General features: G+C 43.3%; 2 protein-coding genes across 5 annotated transcripts in view; one reads left to right on the top strand and one right to left on the bottom strand.

Annotated features, from left to right (window-relative positions):
• Positions 1-6,394, top strand: part of ZFYVE26 (zinc finger FYVE-type containing 26) — a 38,772-nt gene extending 32,378 nt beyond the window's left edge. For all 4 annotated transcript variants that reach the window (XM_032947850.2, XM_032947848.2, XM_032947852.2 and 1 more), the window contains exons 40-43: positions 1,040-1,099; positions 1,987-2,193; positions 2,563-2,613; positions 2,789-6,394. In XM_032947850.2, the coding sequence (XP_032803741.1) occupies positions 1,040-1,099; positions 1,987-2,193; positions 2,563-2,613; positions 2,789-2,992 (522 nt within the window). In that variant the 3' untranslated portion in view covers positions 2,993-6,394. The remainder of the gene's footprint in view (positions 1-1,039; positions 1,100-1,986; positions 2,194-2,562; positions 2,614-2,788) is intronic.
• A 271-nt stretch (positions 6,395-6,665) lies between these two features.
• Positions 6,666-21,001, bottom strand: LOC116939460 (arginase, hepatic-like). The gene is made up of 8 exons (XM_032947847.2): positions 20,693-21,001; positions 19,473-19,545; positions 12,538-12,715; positions 11,582-11,741; positions 10,543-10,637; positions 9,773-9,877; positions 9,198-9,334; positions 6,666-8,209 (listed from the first exon to the last, which is right to left on the bottom strand). The coding sequence occupies exons 1-8, from the start codon at positions 20,810-20,812 to the stop codon at positions 7,998-8,000; spliced, it is 1,080 nt and encodes a 359-aa protein (XP_032803738.1). The 5' UTR covers positions 20,813-21,001; the 3' UTR covers positions 6,666-7,997.
• Positions 21,002-21,262: the final 261 nt, after the last annotated feature.

Raw genomic sequence — 21,262 nt, forward strand, 5'->3', positions numbered from 1 at the left:
GACTGAACTATTTGGACGGATTAATAGATTACCTTTATATAGGAAGTGAAGGTCAACATATTTATGCATGTCAAGAAAAAATGTCTATAAATATTAAGTACAGTGGTACCTCCGAGATCGAACTTAATTAGTTCCAAAACCGTGTTCGAACACCCATTCGTTCGAACACCGAATCAATTTTCCCCATAAGAATGAATGGAAATAGCATCAATTGGTTCCCCACCTAAGGATGGTCCTATTATGGGCCATTTTTACACAAAGTTTACAATATTAAAATACAGTACAGTACATAAAAGCATACAAAAAACAAGAAAACACAGTTATAATTAATAGAATAAATGAACATTGAACTTCACTTTACCTGTAGTAAGGAGAGTGGATGGCTTGAGTGGAAGGTGGTGAGGAGGGGAGGAGGAGGTGTCAGTGTTGCTTGGAAGGGGAGTTTCCCTCCATAAACACGTTGGGTAACTGCCCTTCTGGGGTTCATTCTTTTCTTTGCCTTTTTTCGAGCACTAACTGTGATTCACTTGAGGGCCTTTTTACTAAAAACTGATCAAGAGAGGATTGTTTCTGCCTCCGTTTTAAAGTGTTTCTGAAATGACTCGATGCATTTTCATTAAATTAACGAAAAAGTTAACAATGTTTTGCGGGTCTGCACTGGGCGAGAGCTACGCATAAACTGGGTCATACGCCTTTGTCTCGGTCGCCCTTGCTATGCATCTCGGCCCATACAGGTTCTTTCAAGTTGTTCGACCTCCGAATTTTTGTTCGATGTCCGGGGCAAAAAATGGTCGAAAATTTTGTTCGATCACCGAATTGTTCCGAGTTCTGGGTCATTCGATCTCCGAGGTTCTACTGTATACGCTTTTAAACTATTTGTAAAATGTCTCGCTAAATTTGTTTAGACGTCTTGTAACATGAGCAATTATGCCTTTGACTGCAGTGTTCGTTTTATTTCCTGGGCATTTGTTATTTTCCAGGACTAACTCTTGCGTTTGTGCCCTCTTAACCTGAGCTCATTTGGATTTCCTGCGTGCAGCTGATGCTCTCTGGTGGAAACGTGGAGGTGGGATTTGGAAATGCCTTCCGAATTATACAGGTTTGCTACCGGTGGCCGAATTACACATTGTGGTTTATGCACACATGGGAGCAGTGCAGCACGGTTTGGGGGCGTTTCTCCCACTGTGCTTAGCGTTTTTAATACTTTTCTTTTTAGTTTGGCTGTTGGAGCCTTTGGCATTTATGTAAAAATCCTTAATTTGTGTGGTCAGTCGGCCGTGACTTGCAACTTCCGTCGACTCACAAATCTTACATCTCCTGGTTGCAAAGATATTTCATAATTTACTTGAAGTAATTATTTTTTAAAAAATTGTGTGATTCATTTGCCGACTTGGTGCTTGACACATCTAACGTCAATCACTTCCCACACCCCACTCATGTGGTGTTGCCACACGACAGACGTTCCTCTTTTCTATGGTAGCCTAAAATGGGATGTTTTTAAGTTGACATTTTTTAAAGTCTGCAAGTTTACGCATGTTGCAATTACAGTTCAAGGGCTACTTTTTTGTTTAGACCTTACATTGTAGGCTATGTGTGGATAAGGATGAGTGGGATATAGAGATATATACATATGTAAAACACAACAAATATATTAGTAGCTATGTGAGAGAAAGCGAGGTAATTGGCACTTAATGTAAAAATGAAAACGCAACTTAGTGATGGGATTTGTGACTATTCAGTGCTTCTGTGTACCATGTGGTTGGTGCATACCTGTATACGTTGGTCTCTCGGAATGCCGGTCTTGCTTGACTCCAACGTTTACATTGCACCTACATCCTGCCTCGATCCCATTACCAAGGTTTCTCATTCAAAAGAGATGAGTGCCATTGGGCCGTCATCCTCTTTCCAAGGGCATTTTGGCAGAAGGTTTTATTCAGGGTGCACGTGCGAGCGTATGTGCATGCGTCTGTGCATGTGGTGTTGTAGGAGTTTCAGTTGCCGGCGCTGACGGTGTACACTCGGGTGGCGAGGCGCCTAGTGGAGGAGAGGCAGCTGCACGAGGTGGAGACACTACTGCGTAATGTGTCCGAGTCCGGTTCGGCAGATCCCAGTGACTGCGACTCGATTGCCCTGGACACGGTCCGCGCTGTGGCCGCCGCAACCGCAGCACAGCCTGGCACGGGACAGCTGCAGGTGCGTGTGTGTGTGTGTGTGTGCGCGAGTCAGGCTTGGCAAGCAAACTCTTGCCGTGGTAACCCTATACAGAGCCCTTTTCCGAACAGTGTGCTGTTTATAGCCGCCCATGGGGCTATTCTTGGTTTTCTACCTTAGCTTGACAGAAACTCTGCACGCTAGGCATATGATACTGTAGGTGTCGCTCCTGTATGGAGTGGCTTTATCAAGTGTTGCGGCTACACTATTTGTGAGCTGTGACAATTTGTACAATCCTATAAACCAATAAAAAAACTTGTTTACTCTTAAGAATTTGAGTGATGTATGCATCAATAACTATTTATGAAGAAATTAAGTTATACTGATCATATTTTACATGTTATATTTAAGGTAAAGGAGATTGAAAATCTGATCATGAAGATAAAGAATAATTCTGCGAAGGTACCCACACATTTCCACACAATATGCCATGTTTCATTTGCTTATTTTATGACAGCGTTTCAAGGTCATGTTTTAACTCCACATCTTACGAATCCTGATAACGTACGTTCGAGTGTTCACCATCACCTTTGTGCAATGAGCATCCTGCCGACCCGCGCGTTGACCTGTGCTGCAGATTGAGGCCCACCTGCTGTGTGGAAAACTGCGTGCTGCTTACCTGGTCGCCGTGAAGCTGCCGAGTAGGGATGCATCACGCTGGGTGGAGACGATCCGCAAGCGAGCCGCTGAGCTGGAGCAGGCTGTGATGGTGGAGCTGTGCGAACGATGGCTGAGCACCCACGGAGACACGGCCCCGCCGCCTGGCCAATCCAAAACCTGAATCTTCGCAAAGCAATGACTGCGAGTCGCCGCTCTATTCGTGTTACCCACACTAATGTAAAATTACCCCCGCGTGCATTTCATTTTCCCGTCACAAGCTCCCTTGTTTTGTAAGAACTGACGGGCGGTGCAGGGACAAGTGGAACCTACTTCCATTTCACTTGCCAAAGTTAGTTTTCCGTAAAGTGAACTGTTTAGAGGCCTCCATTGTCATGGGCAATGATTAAATGGTGGCTTGTTGTCATGTGTGCCTCTTGTGCTGACTGTGCCGGGCCAAGTAATGAGTGCACCCTGGTTATATTTGCCCCATACTATCCTTCAGGGTTATCAGTAAGTGCCCTTAATAGGTCTGTTTGTGGTTATTTGTTTCTCTGTGACCCTTCCCTCTCTTTGACACTCATTTGTTTCAATAGCTGGTGGTGGTGTTAGATAAATGCTAAGTCAACTTTCTTGGCTTTGGGCAAAATTGGACGCTGCCTGATCTCGGCAGTTTTGCAGGCATGCACAAAAGGCTGAATGTGGAATGCTGCACTTTATTCTCGCTTGAATTAACATTAGGATCTTGTTTCAAGAGTCCTGTGCTGTAATCTTTGTATCGTTAATCTGTGGAGCACATGCACCACATTGTGCTCCGAAAGGCCATTAATGGATGCAAAGGGACAATAGTTTCATACTTACCGACTCGTGCTCCTGCACCGGCGGTTCTGGGAGACAACCCGACAGCCGTATCGGTGGTGGAGTCATTTTTATAAATGTTAACAATATGTTATTGCCAAATTATACAAATGTGTTTTGATAAACCTCGTTGCTGACTGTCACTGCACGGTATGTTACTTTAAATTCAAATAGTGAGATGAATGTATTTTTCTGAAGTTTTGTAGACTTTATACATTTCAACTGCAGTTGAGCCTTGAACGACTATATCCGAAGGTGCTCCGAATAGACCGCTTTGTATTTTAAGGTTAATTTCTTTGACCTCACTCCTGAATTAGAATGCATATTTTACAGGTATTAGATGACGCTGGCCTGTACTTGATCACTCTCTTTGGTCATCTTTTGTAATGTACAGCAGAGTGGTTATTTATTGCATATTCAGGGATAACGTTTTCACTTTAGCCGATAATGTACAATTAGATCAGGACACGCAATGCCAATGTGATTGCACACAATTCTGATAAATTATGTGAGGTGGTTCTTGATAAATCTTTGGCCACTAATAGCTTTTGAGTAAGTGAAATAGATGTAACAAAGGGCATTACTGTGCAATAGCCTTCTTTGTAAAGGTTAACAAGCTGTTAAAGCGAGAACGTTAAATGATTGTTGTCTTGGAAGTTGGTGTTCTGCAAGGGTTTAGTATACGCTTTCTTTTTGGGTACACGAAGCCATTCGTACCAAGGAATATTGTTTTAAGGTTAAACCAGGGAATGACGAGGTCAAAATAATAAATGTATTTCACGCATTACATTGGCTTGAATGATTCACGTTAATGGTTCAGTGGTTTAGTGTTTATCGTAATGAAACGCCTATGTGCACTAATAATTATCCCATTGGAATATCCATAAATTTGAATATTAAAAATAGAACATCTCTCTTAACCTCCTGGATGTAGCCTAAGGTCGCAGACAGTAGGGGTGGAGCTGTAGTGCAGCGGTGAGTGTACTGCGCGCTATGGACCCGGTGACCCGAGTTCAGTTCCCAGCCGTGACCAACAATGAGTGGCGATTAATATCTGAACCTTGACTTAAAGCTTTCGTGACTGCAGCAATTCATATTCTTTGGGTCTTTCTGTAAAGTCACGTAGATAGGTTCAAAGAAGCGGTCATCAGGGGTTACCTTCTAAAGGCAAACTGTTTATAAAGGTTTAAAATGGGCGTAGCCCAAATGTCAGCAGCATGGGTTGGGCAGCTAATGTTAATGTAAGTGATGGGCTGCGATCGCGATTGGCGGTGGGATTCCACCAATTAAAGGGCTGCCAGGTAAAAATTAGCATGTTAATGTAAGATCATTGAGCGCCCTCCACGGCGAGCGCGCTGAGGTGGCTATGTTAATGTGAGAGATTAGCATGTTAATGAGGGATCGCAGAGCCACTGCCACATCGAGGTACGACACGCGAAGGTGGCTGTGTTGGTGTGAGAAATTTTACCTGTTAGTGTAAACCCATCTTCTCGGTTGAAATTGTCTATATATGGATGGCTTCATGAACAAATCTTTGATAGCCAGTGGGTTTGCAAACCCACAACAAAGATTCGTTCATGAAGCCATTGATATATATATACCAGACACAGACACAATTTCAACCGAGAAGATGGGTTTACATTAACAGGTAAAATTTCTCACAACAACACAGCCACCTTCGCGTGCCGTACCTCGACGTGGCAGTGCCTCTGCGATCTTACATTAACATGCTAATCTCTCACATTAACATGCTAATCTCTCACATTAACATAGCCACCTCAGTGCGCTTGCCGTGGAGGCCACTCACCGATCTTACATTAACATGCTAATTTTTACCTGGCAGCCCTTTCATTGGTGGAAACCCACCGCCAATCGCGGTAGCTGCCCATCACTAACATTAACATTAGCTGCCCCACCCATGCTGCTGACATTTGAGCTACGCCCATTTTAAACCTTTATAAACAGTTTTCCTTTAGAAGCTAACCCCCTTTTCCTGATGACGACCGCTTGTGTTGCGATCGAAACGTAGTTTTTGTTATTTTCTATTTATCTACGTGACTTTACCGAAAGACCCAAAGAATATAATATCTGAACCTGTTTTTCCTCCGTCACCAGTCCCCTTCAGTTTATATTTGACCAGTGTAGTGAAACATGGTCAAACCACCCCCATTACTGACAAGATGCAGCGAGACCTTCATCCAGCAGTGAATTGACAAGGGCTCTACGGATTTGTTTTTTGCTTTAACTGTTGCACTGGGCATCTGGTAATGCTGGCATATGATTTATACAGGATTCTTAGTATCGTGGGAATTAGCTGTGCTCTTGGTTGTTGGGCTTTCATGTGAGGTATGAACATTATTTTGTTTGTTATAAATCTAGTGTTTATGAATTGTCTTCGTCTTTATAACAAATGTTTGATTTACAAATTATTAAATGCTGCTAATTACAGTTGGTAGAACTTATGACAAAACGCTTTTCAAAAAGGGAATTCATAGTTAAGTGTCGCATTGGGAAATAAGTATTTAAGTTCAGTAATCTGTTTGCATGAGATACGTTAATACAGTAGTGATAAAAAAATCTAATTTTTTTCTTATTTTTGAAAAATGTTGCCACTAAGAATGTAAATTTCTTTAACATATAAGTATTTTTGTAAGACACTTCATGGCAATGTATCGTGCACACTTATCTGTCCGGAACAAATTAAAGATGGTGTACTTTTTGATTTAAAGCTTTCGTGACTACAGTAATTCATATTCTTAGCTCTTTCGGTAAAGTCACGTTGAAGGGAAACAATAAAAGAATAAAATATATATAAAACAACGTGACTTTACCGAAAGAGCTAAGAATATGGTGTACTTTGTTGATATATTGCACTGGCGCTATTTTTATTTACTGGTGCCGTGTATTATTGTCATGGGTGCTCGGAACTTAATAAAACAACATCTGGGGCTGCGTTGGCAGTGGTGCTTAAGAACAAATGAACAAAAAAAATGCCCTGGCAACGTTAGCTTATTTTTATTCTCTTGCAAGGCAACAATGAATGAATGCGGGCATTTTTATAAATACAAATGTAATAATGGAGTAACCCACGCTTAGTAATCACATCAACATCTCATTAGGAAGCCTACCTTAAATGTTTTATTGTTGTAATGGAAACATTTTATCTCGTATATCCTCTAACAAAAGGCACTCCCAAAATGCCATTCTGTAATTTCCTATTTTATTAGCATTTCTTACAAATTAACAGTGTGTGCGCATTACAGCATCAACAACCATTTGCAAACATGGGTATTATTGTCTTATTACTGTGAACCTTATTTCATAATTTAAAATAAAATACACTAATTGATGCAAACAGAGATGGCTTTTCCATTAAATAAATATATTTTATTGTATTAATATTCAGCAATTTCACATGTTTAATGCTCTAACATATAAAACTCACTTGAGTGCACACCAAGACAGACAAAAACAACAGTAAAAACAATTATTCCTGAGTTTGAATTAATTTCAAACCTCATTAAAAGCATCTGCTCTTTTAATGTTGTTTGCTTATCGTTTTAAAGAATTTTACAAACAATTAGGTGTTTATCTAAAAAAAAATCAATCTCACACTGCACTGAAAAAGGTCAAGATACTTGACAAAGTAATTTAATAAATACTATTTCGCACAAAGAATTTCCAAAAAGCACATTTTCAAAACCTCACTCGAAAGCTGGCATTGCCTTTAAATCAGCAAGATTGTCATTTATATAAGCATTGAAAAACTGTCTATTGTTAGATAGTTTTACACTCTGCGTTTATGCTAAGCTGCGATCAGATTTGCTTTTGACACCAATGGCGATATGCTGCAGCATTTCGTCCCGCTCAATAGCGGAGTAGTCTTGTCCAGGCAAGGTCTGCAATGAACCAACGGTGCGAGGTCTATCTCTGAGAAGCAAATCTTAACCATGAGAAATGTGAATATTTTTCATGTTTACTGGAATTTATTCTGTCCACATCTGTTGGTGAGATATGTTTGTTGCGTGAGAAGTCAAGCTCATTCGTGATGGGGCTGAGGCCATCAACTCGGTATGTTTGAACCTGGTTTTAATCCCTGGCGGTTGCCCATATTCGAACCGAGCATCTCGCTAGCCACCAGCTCTACCCTCTGACCTCTGAGCTACCCAATGCAGAATTGGCGTTTGTGCGCTTGCCATTTGTTGCACGCACGCAGTCGATCCATTTGACAGGGCCTGTTCATGTTACACAGTGGAAGACAATTATGTCGGGAGGTTGGACCCACCGAGCCCACGGCCCATTTCATGCTCCCCGGCAGAGGGGAGTGGAGGTTACAACGACAGCTCCTGCTCTGCCAGATCGTCTGGCGTGGCCCCACTGACGGGCGAGGGCAGCGTGTAGCCCAAGCTGTAGGAGCCCTCGCGCGCGCGCCCCAGGCACGACAGCACCACCTCCAAGCCGAGCTGCACCGTAGCATTCACCGCGTCGGTGCTGGCGCCCAGCAGTGGATTCACCTCCACCAAGTCCATCGCTGACAGGCAGCCTGGATAAAGGTAAACGCACACAATTGTGAGATATTTGGGACCATAAACATTCCATTTGTGCCTCTACAATGTGCCTTTTCTCATCAGTTCTCGGCTTGGAAACTAAACAGGGTTTAGCCTTGTTTGCACTGTACTCGCTTCAGCCACTGCCTGGGAATGTGTTTTAAATTTGGCCATTGAGGTGATCAGGAGATGATAGTACATCAAGGGGCTCTTGTGTCCTTCTGTGTGGAGCTTTTGAGTGTTACGCCCTTAATGTAATTTTTATACCAGATCCTTTCGCTTTACCTGGATGAAGTGCATCTTTACTATTGATTTAAAACTTTCGTGACTGCAGGAATCCATACTCTCTGGTCCTTTCGGTAAAGTCACGCAGATAGAAAATAATAAAATAAAACACGACGTTTCGGTCTCAACACAAGCGTTCGTCTTCAGGTGTGAAAAAATGATCTGCTGTTGTGGCTTTATATAGGCAGGGAGGGGAGAGGGAAGGGGGGGGAAAGGAGTTTGGCGTTGGGAGTTCACAGGGGAGAGGGTTTGTGGCGTCCATGGACGGGTGGGGCTAGAGAAATTAGCAAGTACATGGACTTATAGTACAAGTCGTAACCGGTTGTCGTCGTCCTCACTCACCCGCCCGGTTGTCATCGTCCGATTACGACTTGTACTACAAGTCCATTTACTTGCTAATTTCTCCAGCCCCACCCATCCCTGTGAACTCCCACAGCCAAATTCATTCCCCCCCCTTCCCTCTCCCCTCCCGTGCCTATATAAAGCCACAACAGCAGATATTTTTTTCACACCTTAAGACGGATGCTTGTGTTGCGACCGAAACGTCGTGTTTTAATTTATTGTATTACTTTTTCTATCTACGTGACTTTACCGACAGAACCAGAGAGTATCTTTATTTTTCTTGTAATACATGGAATTCCAAGTAAATAGACCTGCTACACTTTTAATTGAATATAATGATGTTAGTAATACACTTACCAGAGTTGTGGACTTCCTCGGCAATGTAGAGGCCTTCTCTGTAGGTGAGGCCTCCCAAGACGGGGGTTCCAGTTGCAGGGGCCAGCGATGGGTCAAATGCATCGATGTCGTAGCTTAGGTGGATCGGCCTCCGTCCTCTGGTGCACACATCACAACAGATCAATCTCAGGTAAATTTGTGTATTTTTTACAAGGTCAGGCCTACTGAGCTATCTCGCTCTTTTTCAGAAGCGACATGGCCACAAATGATAGCTCAACGAAGTGGCTTATGTGGAAATGTATCGCAGTCAAATGCTCTAAACGCATGTTTCTAACTGTGGAGGAGGACCCAAAGAAAAACCCACGTGGCCACGGGGAGAGAGACATGCAAACTCCAAATATACAGGCGTCAGGGGTGGGATTGAACCCACGACCTGCATACCAGGCGAGGTCGTTGACATCTCGCCACCGCGGCACCCCAGTAGTAGATGCCTTAGCATAATAACCAAAATGCCGTTTTTAAACATGACACAGTTGTGATATGTTTTTCGATTCTTTAAAAAAAATGTCCTCATGTTTAATGTCGTTGCTCCCCACCTCGGATTGAGAAACTCCAGCGACATCTCCATCACCTTGCGGATGCCCAGCCGGTCCACGTGACGCATGGAGAAATACTGCATCCCGTAGTTCTTCAGAATGTAACTAAAATGAGGTCAGGAAATGGGATAGTATGAATTCTCTACGGTGATGAGTTCATGGACGTCTGTGGAAAGGAGCTTTATACTAATCGGATTCCAGTCTCAATAAATATTCTGATAACGCACGATGTAAATACATATTGGGGGGGGGGAATCCAATACATATTGGGGGGGGGGGGAATCCATAAAATACGATGTAAATACTTTATCAACAAGGTGTTTAGAATTTACTATAATGTTCATGAATTTGGAAGAACCTGTGCATGTATCCAAAAGAAAGTAGGAATGACCTTTGTCGAACAGGAAAGCCTGGACTCTTGTTCAAAAGGCTGGCAAATACCATATTTGGAAACGGAAATACCCATATCGAACACGTGAACATGTAAAACTCAGACAGGTTCAGTTACTGCCATCCCATAGCCACCTTGGCAGTCTGTCATCCAAGCACTGACACGGCTCAACTGCTTCGTGTCACGAGTTCTCGCGAGATCAGCACGATTGAGGGGGTGGGGGAAGTTGGGATATTAGGTTGCGTACAACAATTTCACGATATTTCATCATGCTGGGCGGCAACCTGTAATGGCAGACAATTGCTGACGCAAGCTCGTGAGCTTCATGTCGTAAGTGTAGTAATTAATTAACTGTCAAAGAGTCAAGTGGTGGACGTACTGTTCGCCAGGGTCTATGTCCCGAAGCCCAATGTACACAATGTCCTGCACCGTCAAGCAAGGAGAGACCCATGACAAGCCGGGCACAGCTGGTACCTGCTCACGCACAACAACAACAGCAGCAGCAATAGCAGTAGCACATGTCAGCACCCAGACCTCGGCTATAGCAGAGCACAGTCAAATAAAGCTGAGTCTCTTTAATTTTTTCAAATCGCTATTATTTGTGAAGGTATGTCTGTAAGTGCAACATATTCTGTTACATTTCAGACTTACACTGCATTTTAATATATAGGCATGTTTTATTAAAGTTGTGCACAACTATAAATACGTACTGCTATTTCACCATATTCTATTCTTGGTGATGGATTTTGTAGCGATATTACTTGCAAAACCTCTGACTACAAAATTCGACCCCATGTCCGTGCAGTACTCGCCGAGCTGCATGGGCTTGCAGTTGCCGAACGAATCCATGACAAGGTCGCACTGATTACACATAAAGTGCTTGCCACACATTAACTGCAATACCTTGATGATCTCGTCATGGAGCATAAACAATCACGTGAAACTCCGGTCATCCTTGCAGCGGCGTTTGGCTAACCATCGAACAAAGATGGTCACCGCATCACGCGCTTTCAGATGCGCTTCTGTAATCGTCTGGAACGCTCTTCCTTCCGATATTAGGAGGCCACTACAGCTCTGCATTTTTTAAAAATCTAGTTTGAAAACTAATTTCTTTAGAACTGCTTTTTGCGTTTAGTGTATTGTCCTTCCCCCGCACCTCCGATTAGCACGGTTGGCTATGAACGGTGCAAAAGAAGCTCAACATATGTACCTCAATTGTCTCTAATAATCAGGTTATGGGATAGTTTTCTTTAGCCTCTTCGCAGATTTTTTTTTCCAATTATCTTTACGAATCACGCCTAGCAAGGCCCCACAACTTGATGAGTATTTCACCTCCGCCGTGCGCCACTGACGAACTGTGTCCCTCTCGGGGTGTGTATGTGGGTGGCCCTGCTTTGCCCACCGTCAAAAGCACCCACCTTGCTCGTCAGCTCTTGCAGGAGAAACGCGAGTGGCTGGCCGTGCAGGTTCCCGGACGGCGACGTGAGTGGCGTGTTAATGTCGGCATGAGCATCCACCCATATCACGCCCAGGTTGGGCCGTGCCATTGCGTGCCCAGAAACCGAACCTATCGCCAGGCTGCGCACAATAATACACACTCGTGTTCAGCGCACGTGCACAGTGCAATCTGCGGCCTGCTGAGTGTCACACAGAAATATTTGCGAGCATTTATTTTTAGCGGAGTACAAAAAAAAAGAATGGTGCTGAAATAGGATTGTTACGTTCATGTGGTTACAAATTATTCACGCGTGCATCTAATCAGCAGGGTAAGAATTGACGAGAGTTCCAATTACATAAGTTTCGTCATTTGTGACTTTACAGAAAGACCAAAAGAGTATGTTTACATATTATTTAGTTATCGCATTATGTGATGTATCCACCGTTACCATTGGCAGGACACTGGCACATATGTAACCGAATGTATCCAGCACAATGAAGAGTTTTGCCCAACAGACATTGTAAATTGTGGTAACCATAGGGTGACTGAGAGAAGTGGGTGGCTGGTGGATGTTGGTGGGTGATGACATTGACATAAAGTTTGCTTTGAGACTGGTTGCAGTATTCATTTGCAATGATGGGTGAGAGTGGATTGGTGAGTGGGTTCGTTGGTTGGTTGGATGGGTGGCGGCTATCTGGGTGGGTGAGTGGGGTGTATTGGTGGGCTGGTTGGTGGGTAGGCGGATCAGTGGATGCCTGGCTGAGTTGGTGGGTAACCGGGTAGGTTAGTGGGTGGGTGGAATGCTTGGAGGGTGGGCGAGTGTGTGAATGCGTGTGTACATTGGTTGGTTGGTGGCTCGATGGGTGGGTTTGACTGCGGGGTTCAGTGGATTGGACGAAAGGGAGGGTCGAGTGGGTTCATGGAAAAAAAACTGACCTGTGGTCGCCTCCAATTGTGATGCAGGTGCGTCCGTCACACACCACCTGACGCACGACCTGCGCGAGCCCTTGGCATGCCATGCCCACGGTTCGTGGGAAGGGCACGTGTTTTTGGAATGGCGTGTCATCCTTCACCTCACCAAACGATAGGTCTCCAAGGTCGGCCACGTTGTAGCCTGCCATAGTTACATACAAACATAGCACAATAATGATGAAACCCGTGTTATCATTATCATCATCATCAGCCACTGCCATCTTTCCCTTGGTACCAATTAATCTAGCACATGCACACAAGCTCAAATGTCTTGATGTGGCTTTAAATAAATGGTGGAGCAGGTGGTGCAGTGGTTCGTGTACTGTGCTATGAACCCAGTTGAATTGTCCGCCATGGCTAACATCAGTGGCAAGTGCATCTGAACTGGTCCTGAATCCCGCCTTTAACCCGCGCTCACCAGCGTGGTGAAGTATGTTCAAGCATCCTCCGTTACCAACACGGCATGGGAAGGCCTTCATTCAGGAGTGGATTTACAAAGGGTGGTACATTATTAATTACACAGGATTTACCTGATTATTAAATAAATAACAGACTCAACTCCGGGATAAATAAAGATGATGATGATTCTGGTTGGCGTACTACACGATGAACCCGGTGACATCCATTTGATTCCCAGTCGAGGCTAAACATCAGTGGCAAGTGATATCCGATTCACTCTTCCACATTCATCAGCCTGCACTGACCAGCGTGGTGAATTAATTACGGCCAAAAAAACCCCAATGACTGACACGGCTTTGCAAGGGCCTCCATGCGCACCAGTGGATTTGACGCAGTGCCGTAAATAACGTATGACGATGAAATAATTTCTGATAAATATATTTTACGTGGCGCTTGCATTTGCGCGGTAAACATAATTTGAAACTTTAATTTATGTTTAACCTAAAGATGTAAAAATAATCCTCGAGGCATTTCCTACAAAGTCTGTTGATAGTGCTGACACTCCGGAATGTCCGGTATTCCCGTATGAGTCTCAGCCGCCTTTAACCACCACGCAGGCTCGCTGGGGGGGGGGGGGGTGGGGGATGAGGGGGGATGAGGGGGGATCAGGTGGGGCTCTGGCTTGAGAGGGAGGGGGGGCGTCAAGGCGCGTTGTGGGGTGTCCACAGTCGGTCGCGGCTAGCCAGCCATACCAGACACATGCTTTGTGCAGGATTGATGGTCATGTGTCGCTGTGCAGAGTTACAATTCCAGCCCCAGAGAGCGGTGGCGGGATGAGCGAGTAGTTGGAGGGGTGTGTGTGGCATTCAGAGGTGGTGGGGTGGGGTGCTGGAGCGAAAACTGTTGTTCACGAGGCTTGTGGGTTGGCTCAACGTGCTCGCTGTTTGCGTGTGTTCAAATAATAATTATAAACATCAACAAGCCAATGAGCGGGGAGGGAGTGGAACTAGAACAGGGGACACGGCGATCCCTTCGTGATGGCTGGGGGATGAAGTGCACGAGATGCCCGAAAGCGTGATTGCCAGACAAGGAGGTGTGTGTGTGTGGGGGGGGGTAAGAGGATGAGTTGCGCTAAAAGTGGAGGGCAGACTGGATCTGTTCACGCCGGTTCGGGCCGGTACAGGGCTGAACTTCGTCGTGGGGCGTAACGCAGATGAATCACACGGGTGCCAGACGCAGGCGAATGCTAAGCGTTCGCGTACTTTTTTGCCTGTGGATTAGCAGGAGCGCGGAGTGGGGAAAGAAAGAATTGCGACGTCCCTGACTCATGCAGCGCCGCGGGGAGAGGCGGGGGGGGGTCGATGTTAATCAGATGGCACATTAACCCCCGTCTCCTTCTTTTGATACATTATTTCGCTGCTCAAAGTTACCCGTGTTGTTCTGTTGGTTATTGCACTGCTGAATGTTCAAGTATAAAAGATTCTGTATAATGTTCGGTTATTTGTAGGAACTGTTCCCCCCCCCAACATTGCTTTACATGCTTATAGCAAGAAGTGTTTTCCAAGTCTTACAAACGATGCTGATTGGGCTTGTAAATTATAACTGAAATACGTTTACATTTCGATTTAAAGCTTTCGTGACTGCAATGATTCATCTTCTTTGGTTCTTATTTTATTCTCATTCTACGTGACTTTACCGAAAGAACCAAATAAGATGAAATACGTTTATATTCATATAGAGAACTGTATGCCGCACTTAATTAGTTTTATTGGAGAATTTGGATTAGCGATTGTGTGGAACGGATGCTCAACATGTGAGGTACTAAAGCAACAAATCAAAAATCGACACTTAGAGTGCTATAATACATCACTACTTGCATTGACACATAATGTAGTCGAATATTCAGTGGTCAGAAAACATGCTTCGCTCATATATTTATGCACCGAGGTCAAATTCACCTCTTAAAATGTACTTATAAAATTAACTCGTCCACACGAACCATTCGCTGCTTTGCCACAAAATTGTAGACATTACATGATAGATGTTGCCTGAGTTACGTGCTGTGTCAATGATTGAGCCATGCATACTGGATGAAATACACTCTCGCGAAGCACGTAGAAACCATTTGAGAGGTGGGGACCCTGTTGAATTATAATGTTCCATAATAATGTTACATTACAATGTGCTTGGCTAAATATACATCGCTTTAATATAAAATGTTACATTCTATACACATGTTCTACTACTGAACGAGAGTTAATGTCATGTATGTTATTTTAATAAAGAGCAAAATTTCTTGTAAGGAAAGATGCGAGGAGCCAATATCTATTTTTTTGTCATAATGTCGGCTTATATTCAAAAGGACTTTGGTTAAGCGCGTTGGTGATGCCCTTTTAAATCTAAATTGTAACAATTACATTTGCAACAAATAAGCAGTGTTCTTGCGAAAATGGTTCACTGATTCTGTGGTAAGTAAAAACCACTACATCCACCTCCACAATATTAACGTGTGTTTTGATTGTATTTTTATCGACACCATTATTTACGTGCAATTTTATAAAACCACACCGTTCAACATTTAAGTCAACATTTGACACCAAGGGTTTAAGATTTTTGTCAGGGAAGCTTCAAGCTTTTAATGGCTCAGCACCAGTGTGCTGTGCAGTGCACACTGGTGATACACAGGCTTTATATAAGAGGATAGCTTTACCTTCCCTGGTATCCGATACCGTAATGTATACGTTGCGGGGTAATCCCCTTGTTTACGATTGCTTCAGTGGAGCCTTTGGGTGGCACGCATGTGCAAGTAGTGGTGAAGGGGCCCAATTAAAAATAAATTAAAATTGCGTGCCACCATCACCGATAGAGGGTATCCTGGCAATGAATCATTATTTATCTTTGGCTGTAGTCTTGGGGTATGGAAAATTCCATTCCTTCTCCATGCAAAACCAGATTTTCAAAAACATGTTTATACCTGGTCCTATATTTAAATGCATTGCTTGCTGGCTACGATATCCAAAAGTGTCATACTAAACTTCGTTGCGTGAACGTGCATTGCTTGGACGTGTATATTTTATAGTGGCTTTCACCGTCATGTAGACAGCGAAAGTCTTTTATATTAAAAACATATTTGAGATTTATATTTTTCGAATGCGTGCTAATATATTGAAAGATGAGAGATGTAATGACCCAAACTTCACCCAGATGGATTTGGTTGCCTGAAGAGTGTAAGACAAACCAACATTTTGTTAGATCACCTGTCTGTTGTCTGTAATCATCTCTGTTATGCCGAAAAACAGGACTGAGGATTGTGTCGCGACGCCACGAGCCCGAACGCTCGCGCAGCTGCTGGTTGGACTGAAAGAAGTCGTTTTGGCAATGGACCAAAACTTTAAAAATACCACAGTGCCTCCCAGAGGCCAGTGACTGCAATTACGCCGAGGCAGTAATCGCCCAAGTTGTGCTCTATTGGCCAAGGAAGGTGGCAGTTGTATTCAGTGAGTGTATAAAAAGCAATGGTTAAAAAATAAGTGAAAATAATTACGTAAATTTTAATGTTTGTGGAAATGTTTAAGATTATATTTTTATTTATTAACTTTAACTTTAAAGCACGTGTAACTTGCAATGTGTAAAACAATTTGCTGCCACTGCTCTCTGCGCACTGAGACACCCTTGACAAAGAGCTGTAACGGATGAAGGGGCTCGACTCAGGAAATACAATCCTGATTCTTCTGCTAAGCAGTACTTGCATTTTATTTCAAATTGATACAATTCACCCCTGGATTGAGGCATTTCCAGATCATGTCGGTAGTGGGTTCTTTACCCTTAACTTTACCACACTGGCAAGTGCGGGTTGGTTTCAGATATCACTTGCTGCTGCTGCTGATATCAAGTGTGTACGGAAATCTAACTCAGGTCGCTGGGATCATAGCGACGTGAGTAGTAAACAACTCTTACCACTGCACCACGGTTTTTAAATCCATACAATTAAATTGTACGGGGGTGGCCAGCACTACGTTCGGCCACCTTTGTCTCGTCAGTACTCATTTGAAGCTGAATCGACCGAGGGGAGGCCCAGGACCGTATCAGATAATCGTCACTGGTGTTGGCCACGAGCGGCAATCGAACTCGTCGGTTTTTTTATTTCTATAATTTAATAGGGCATTGTCTATTCCCTTTTAATCTGTCACTTCGTATGAAGTTTGTTTTCACATTTTCCCAGAGAGGTGATGAGATCTTTTCCACAAGGAATGCTCAAGAAGAAACACTGAGTACTGTATGTAATAATTGTACTTGATGCGCATGGTATACAACAGCATCCTTATATAAACAACAAGGTCTTAAATTAATTAATACCTGTTGTTAAGTGATGCATTTCATTCATGAGATAGCATTTGAATCGATAAAAGACATGGAACTTTTGATGCTTATCCACTCTCACTGATAAAGAAAAAGATTTAAAGGTTCTCATTCTGTTTAAAAATGTAGAATACATTTAAAGTGGCCCTGACATTGCATACTATATACTGTATCGCCTTTTCTCATGTTAGGGGAATTCATGACATTTATCTCAAACTTGATGTATCTCAAGTATTAGTTTAATCGATGATTGTACTGATTCATTTAATGAAAATGAACGTACATGATCAATTGTCCAATTATTTTTTTTTATTTAAAGCTTTCGTGACTGCAGTAATTCATATTCTTAGCTCTTTCGGTAAAGTCACGTTGAAGGGAAACAATAAAATAATAACATATATATTTCATTATATTATATATATTGTTATTGTTTCCCTTCAACGTGACTTTACCGAAAGAGCTAAAAATACGTCCAATTATTATTCTAAATAGGCTAGACAATTAAGATTTGATTGTATTTTTGGTCTGCTTGTTCAGAGGAATATCGCCCAGCTTGTTTACATTTAAATTCTGGAAGGGATTTAATATGACGAAACACGTATATTTTTTGCTACAGTACTTGCTTTGGCAGTGGTGTGCAAGCACAAATAACAAAACTCAACTCATTCGTCAAGATCACTGCCTTAATTATAAAAATTATAATATAGGTGACGTTTCAGGCAGCGGCCCCCCTACTTCAGAGTGCAGAGAGGCTGAAGAGGTACAAAAATAAAAAAAGTAAGTACGGTAAGGATGTATATTGAAATTAATGACACATTTAAATCTTAACTTAAAGCTTTCGTGACTGCAGGAATTCATATTCTTTGGGTTCTTTCGGTAAAGTAACGTAGAATGAGAATAAAATAATAAATTGATAAATAAAATAACACAATAATATTCTCACGACGTTTCGGCCACAACACAAGCGGCCTTCATCAGGTGAAGGGGACGAGACTGTCTGGAGGACAGCGCTGGAGTGAGAAAGCCACGCTGAGATCACGACCTTTAAGCTGACCTCCAGACAGTCTCGTCCCCTTCACCTGATGAAGGCTGCTTGTGTTGTGGCCGAAACGTCGTGAGAATATTATTGTGTTATTTTATTTTATCAATTTATTATTTTATTCTCATTCTACGTGACTTTACCAAAAGAACCAAAGAAGATGCAGTCACGAAAGCTTTAAATCGAAAAATAAAAAAAGTAAGTACGGTAAGGATGTATATTGAAATTAATGACACATTTAAATCATAACTTAAAGCTTTCGTGACTGCAGGAATTAATATTCTTTGGGTCTTTCGGTAAAGTCACGTAGATCGGTTAAAAAATAATTAAATTAAATAAAAACTACGACTTTCGATCCCAACACCGGCGATCGTCATCAGGGACGTTTTTTGTCCATTTTATTATTTTTTAAAACCTATCTACGTGACTTAATATGGCTAAACATTATTCAAGGGTCATGTTGTATTGATATTTTAATTATGGTTAATTACATATTCAACTGCATCCGATTTCTAAACGTTACATATTGCATCTTACATTTTAAAGCAATGGGACATTTAAATCAAATCCTGTCTGCAATTCTTTAGATCAGTTGTGCGCACGTATTTTAAATCGTATCTCATTTTTAAATGTTTGAATGGTCGATCATATTTCGTATCAGTTTCCAAGACGGCATTCCACTTGAGCTTGTATTCTTTTTGTTTTAGCTCGACCTGCGCTTGTTTGAACTCAGGTCTCCTTGAAAGAATATCATTGTCTCGGTGGGATCTCGCCTGCTTCTCAGCAAATGCCAACTACTACTCGTGCATTAATTTTCATCTTTATATTTAATTAACGACCCGGAACATCGTCCGTGGTGTATTTATCTCGAGGTACTCAATAACACAACACAATTCGTGAAACGGCGGTTAACTCGGTGCACGCTCAATGTGCGTAATGAAAATAGCTAAGGAGCGACTCTTGCCAGATGACTCACCAAATTAACCCCCTAAAATGTTATTTTCGTACGTCGTCGATATTACCCATCAGACCAGCTCAAAGCGGTTTGCTGCGCGCGCCCCCCCCCCCCCCCCGAGTGATTGACTCAGCCAAATTGACTCACCCATTTCCTCAATCTTCTCCACGAGCCCGGCTTTCCGCAGGAGCATCGGGGCGTGCTCCACTCCGCCTCGTTTCTGGGAAAAGCAACAGAAATCACAGAGCTCGTCATCACAGGCGAGAGACACCACCCACCCACCGCACGTGTCTGCTGAGTGCGACTAACGCGTCAATCGCCGCGAGCAGGGGTGGGTGGCGTAGCGGGTTCGCCTGCGCAGCGGCGTGTGCGCTCCGAACCCAGCGACACGAGTCCCATTACCGCTTACGGGCCAACACCCGTGGCGACTATCTAAACCAGCCCTGGCCTTTCGCCTAGGTCGACTCGGCCCTAATTGAGTACCTGGTACGATGTGTAAACGGTCGCCACCTACTCCCAAGACAAATGCGACCCGACGTGCTGCAGACACCCCACCCCAGCCAACAGCACTTTCCTCAACAGTCTGCCAGTTCTATACAGCGGATACTTGCCTTTGCGAATGAATGTGAGTGTGAGTAGTCGCACCTATTGTGTGAGTGCGCGTGTCTTCACATAATGAAGGGCGGTTGCCCAAAATGTCGCCTATTTTTCTCTAAAAGACCAGAGCGTAATTGACGAATGTGTTGAGTGGTTTGCTATTTGTCTACTAGTTACAACGCAGCAGTTATCACCAAATAGTGTTTTATTTCGTATTTAAACTATATTCGCACATGCTACGCTCTACAAACTTCGTTCCAATAATTTGTGTGTGCTGTAGTTTACTTGGAAGCCTTCGTCCCATACCTCTGATTAGCACGGTTATCTACGTACGGTGCGAAAGAAGCTCAACAGACGTACATGCAAGCCCTAAATTATTTAGCGAATGCGACTTTGATTAAGAATTAACGTGTATGGCTGCATGATTTACGGTGATAAATTACAACATTTGATGACCAAAACGTTGCCATTTTCAATGGGAAACCCAAACCATCAGCAGGACATGAAACATATAGTGAATACAGACACAATTTGTCCACGTCTAGCAACGATTGAAACCTGTTACTTAAACAAGGCGTCACTGCTACAATAACGCGGGTCCATAAAGTAACAAGACATTGATATTAAACGCGAGTTGCTTAACACATTTAACGTTATCGCTTCCGAGTAGCACGGTTGGCTCCGTGCGGTTCGGGAGGAGTTCGACATACGTACACATACATTACACGGGGAGAGGGAGAGCGAGAGAGAGAGACCTATTACATAATCACCTGTCCTTTGGAGAAGGGCACGCCGATAATGCCGACGCTGGACTGGCTGCTCTTCTGGAATAGAAACGACGAGGCGCTCTCCCTGATCCGGTTAAGAAAATGCCTCCTCCTTAACGCCATCTCTGACAATTACTTTTGAGTTCAATTTGTTTTAGATTAAAAAAAATCCGACAAATCGCGTAACTCCAATTCCCCGCTAGCGACTCTCAACTCAGCCAACAGCACCTGCAACAGACGAGCCTCTACTGTGACGTGCCGGGCTCATATGACGCAGTGCGGAGCGCGCCCTTTGGCATTTAACTGCGTGTGGCTCTCCTACGTCACTGGCACCAAATCGCTGAGCTCCCGCCGAGCCGCGCTAAGTGGATGAGACGGGGGTAGGGTTAGGGAGTGTCTGTTTACGGCTTTCTCATTGGCCGGCCGCCTTTTAATGGGGGCGGGTTCAGCGGGTTTCAGTTTCAATTTTTCAGTTGATTTATTTTGGTATAGCCCTGTGAGTCATTTGGCTCTTGAATCGGGTGCGGCTCTTGAATCGGGTGCAACCACAACAAACAAAAAACACACGAACAA

This window comes from Petromyzon marinus, chromosome 6 (assembly GCF_048934315.1).
Source record: "Petromyzon marinus isolate PM22_M1 ecotype Great Lakes invasive population chromosome 6, UKy_Petmar_22M1.pri1.0, whole genome shotgun sequence".
In the NCBI taxonomy this organism is placed as follows: domain Eukaryota; kingdom Metazoa; phylum Chordata; class Hyperoartia; order Petromyzontiformes; family Petromyzontidae; genus Petromyzon; species Petromyzon marinus.

What these genes read in the sequence shown, in the direction of transcription:
- LOC116939460 (XM_032947847.2), bottom strand. Translation starts at nt 20,812, where the DNA reads ATGGCGTTAAGGAGGAGGCATTTTCTTAACCGGATCAGGGAGAGCGCC. An exon ending in ACAATTGGAGGCGACCACAG is followed by an intron (nt 11,742 to 12,537) that starts GTCAGTTTTTTT and finishes TATTGTGCGCAG; the next exon opens with CCTGGCGATAGGTTCGGTTT. An exon ending in TGCAAGAGCTGACGAGCAAG is followed by an intron (nt 10,638 to 11,581) that starts GTGGGTGCTTTT and finishes GTGCGTGAGCAG; the next exon opens with GTACCAGCTGTGCCCGGCTT.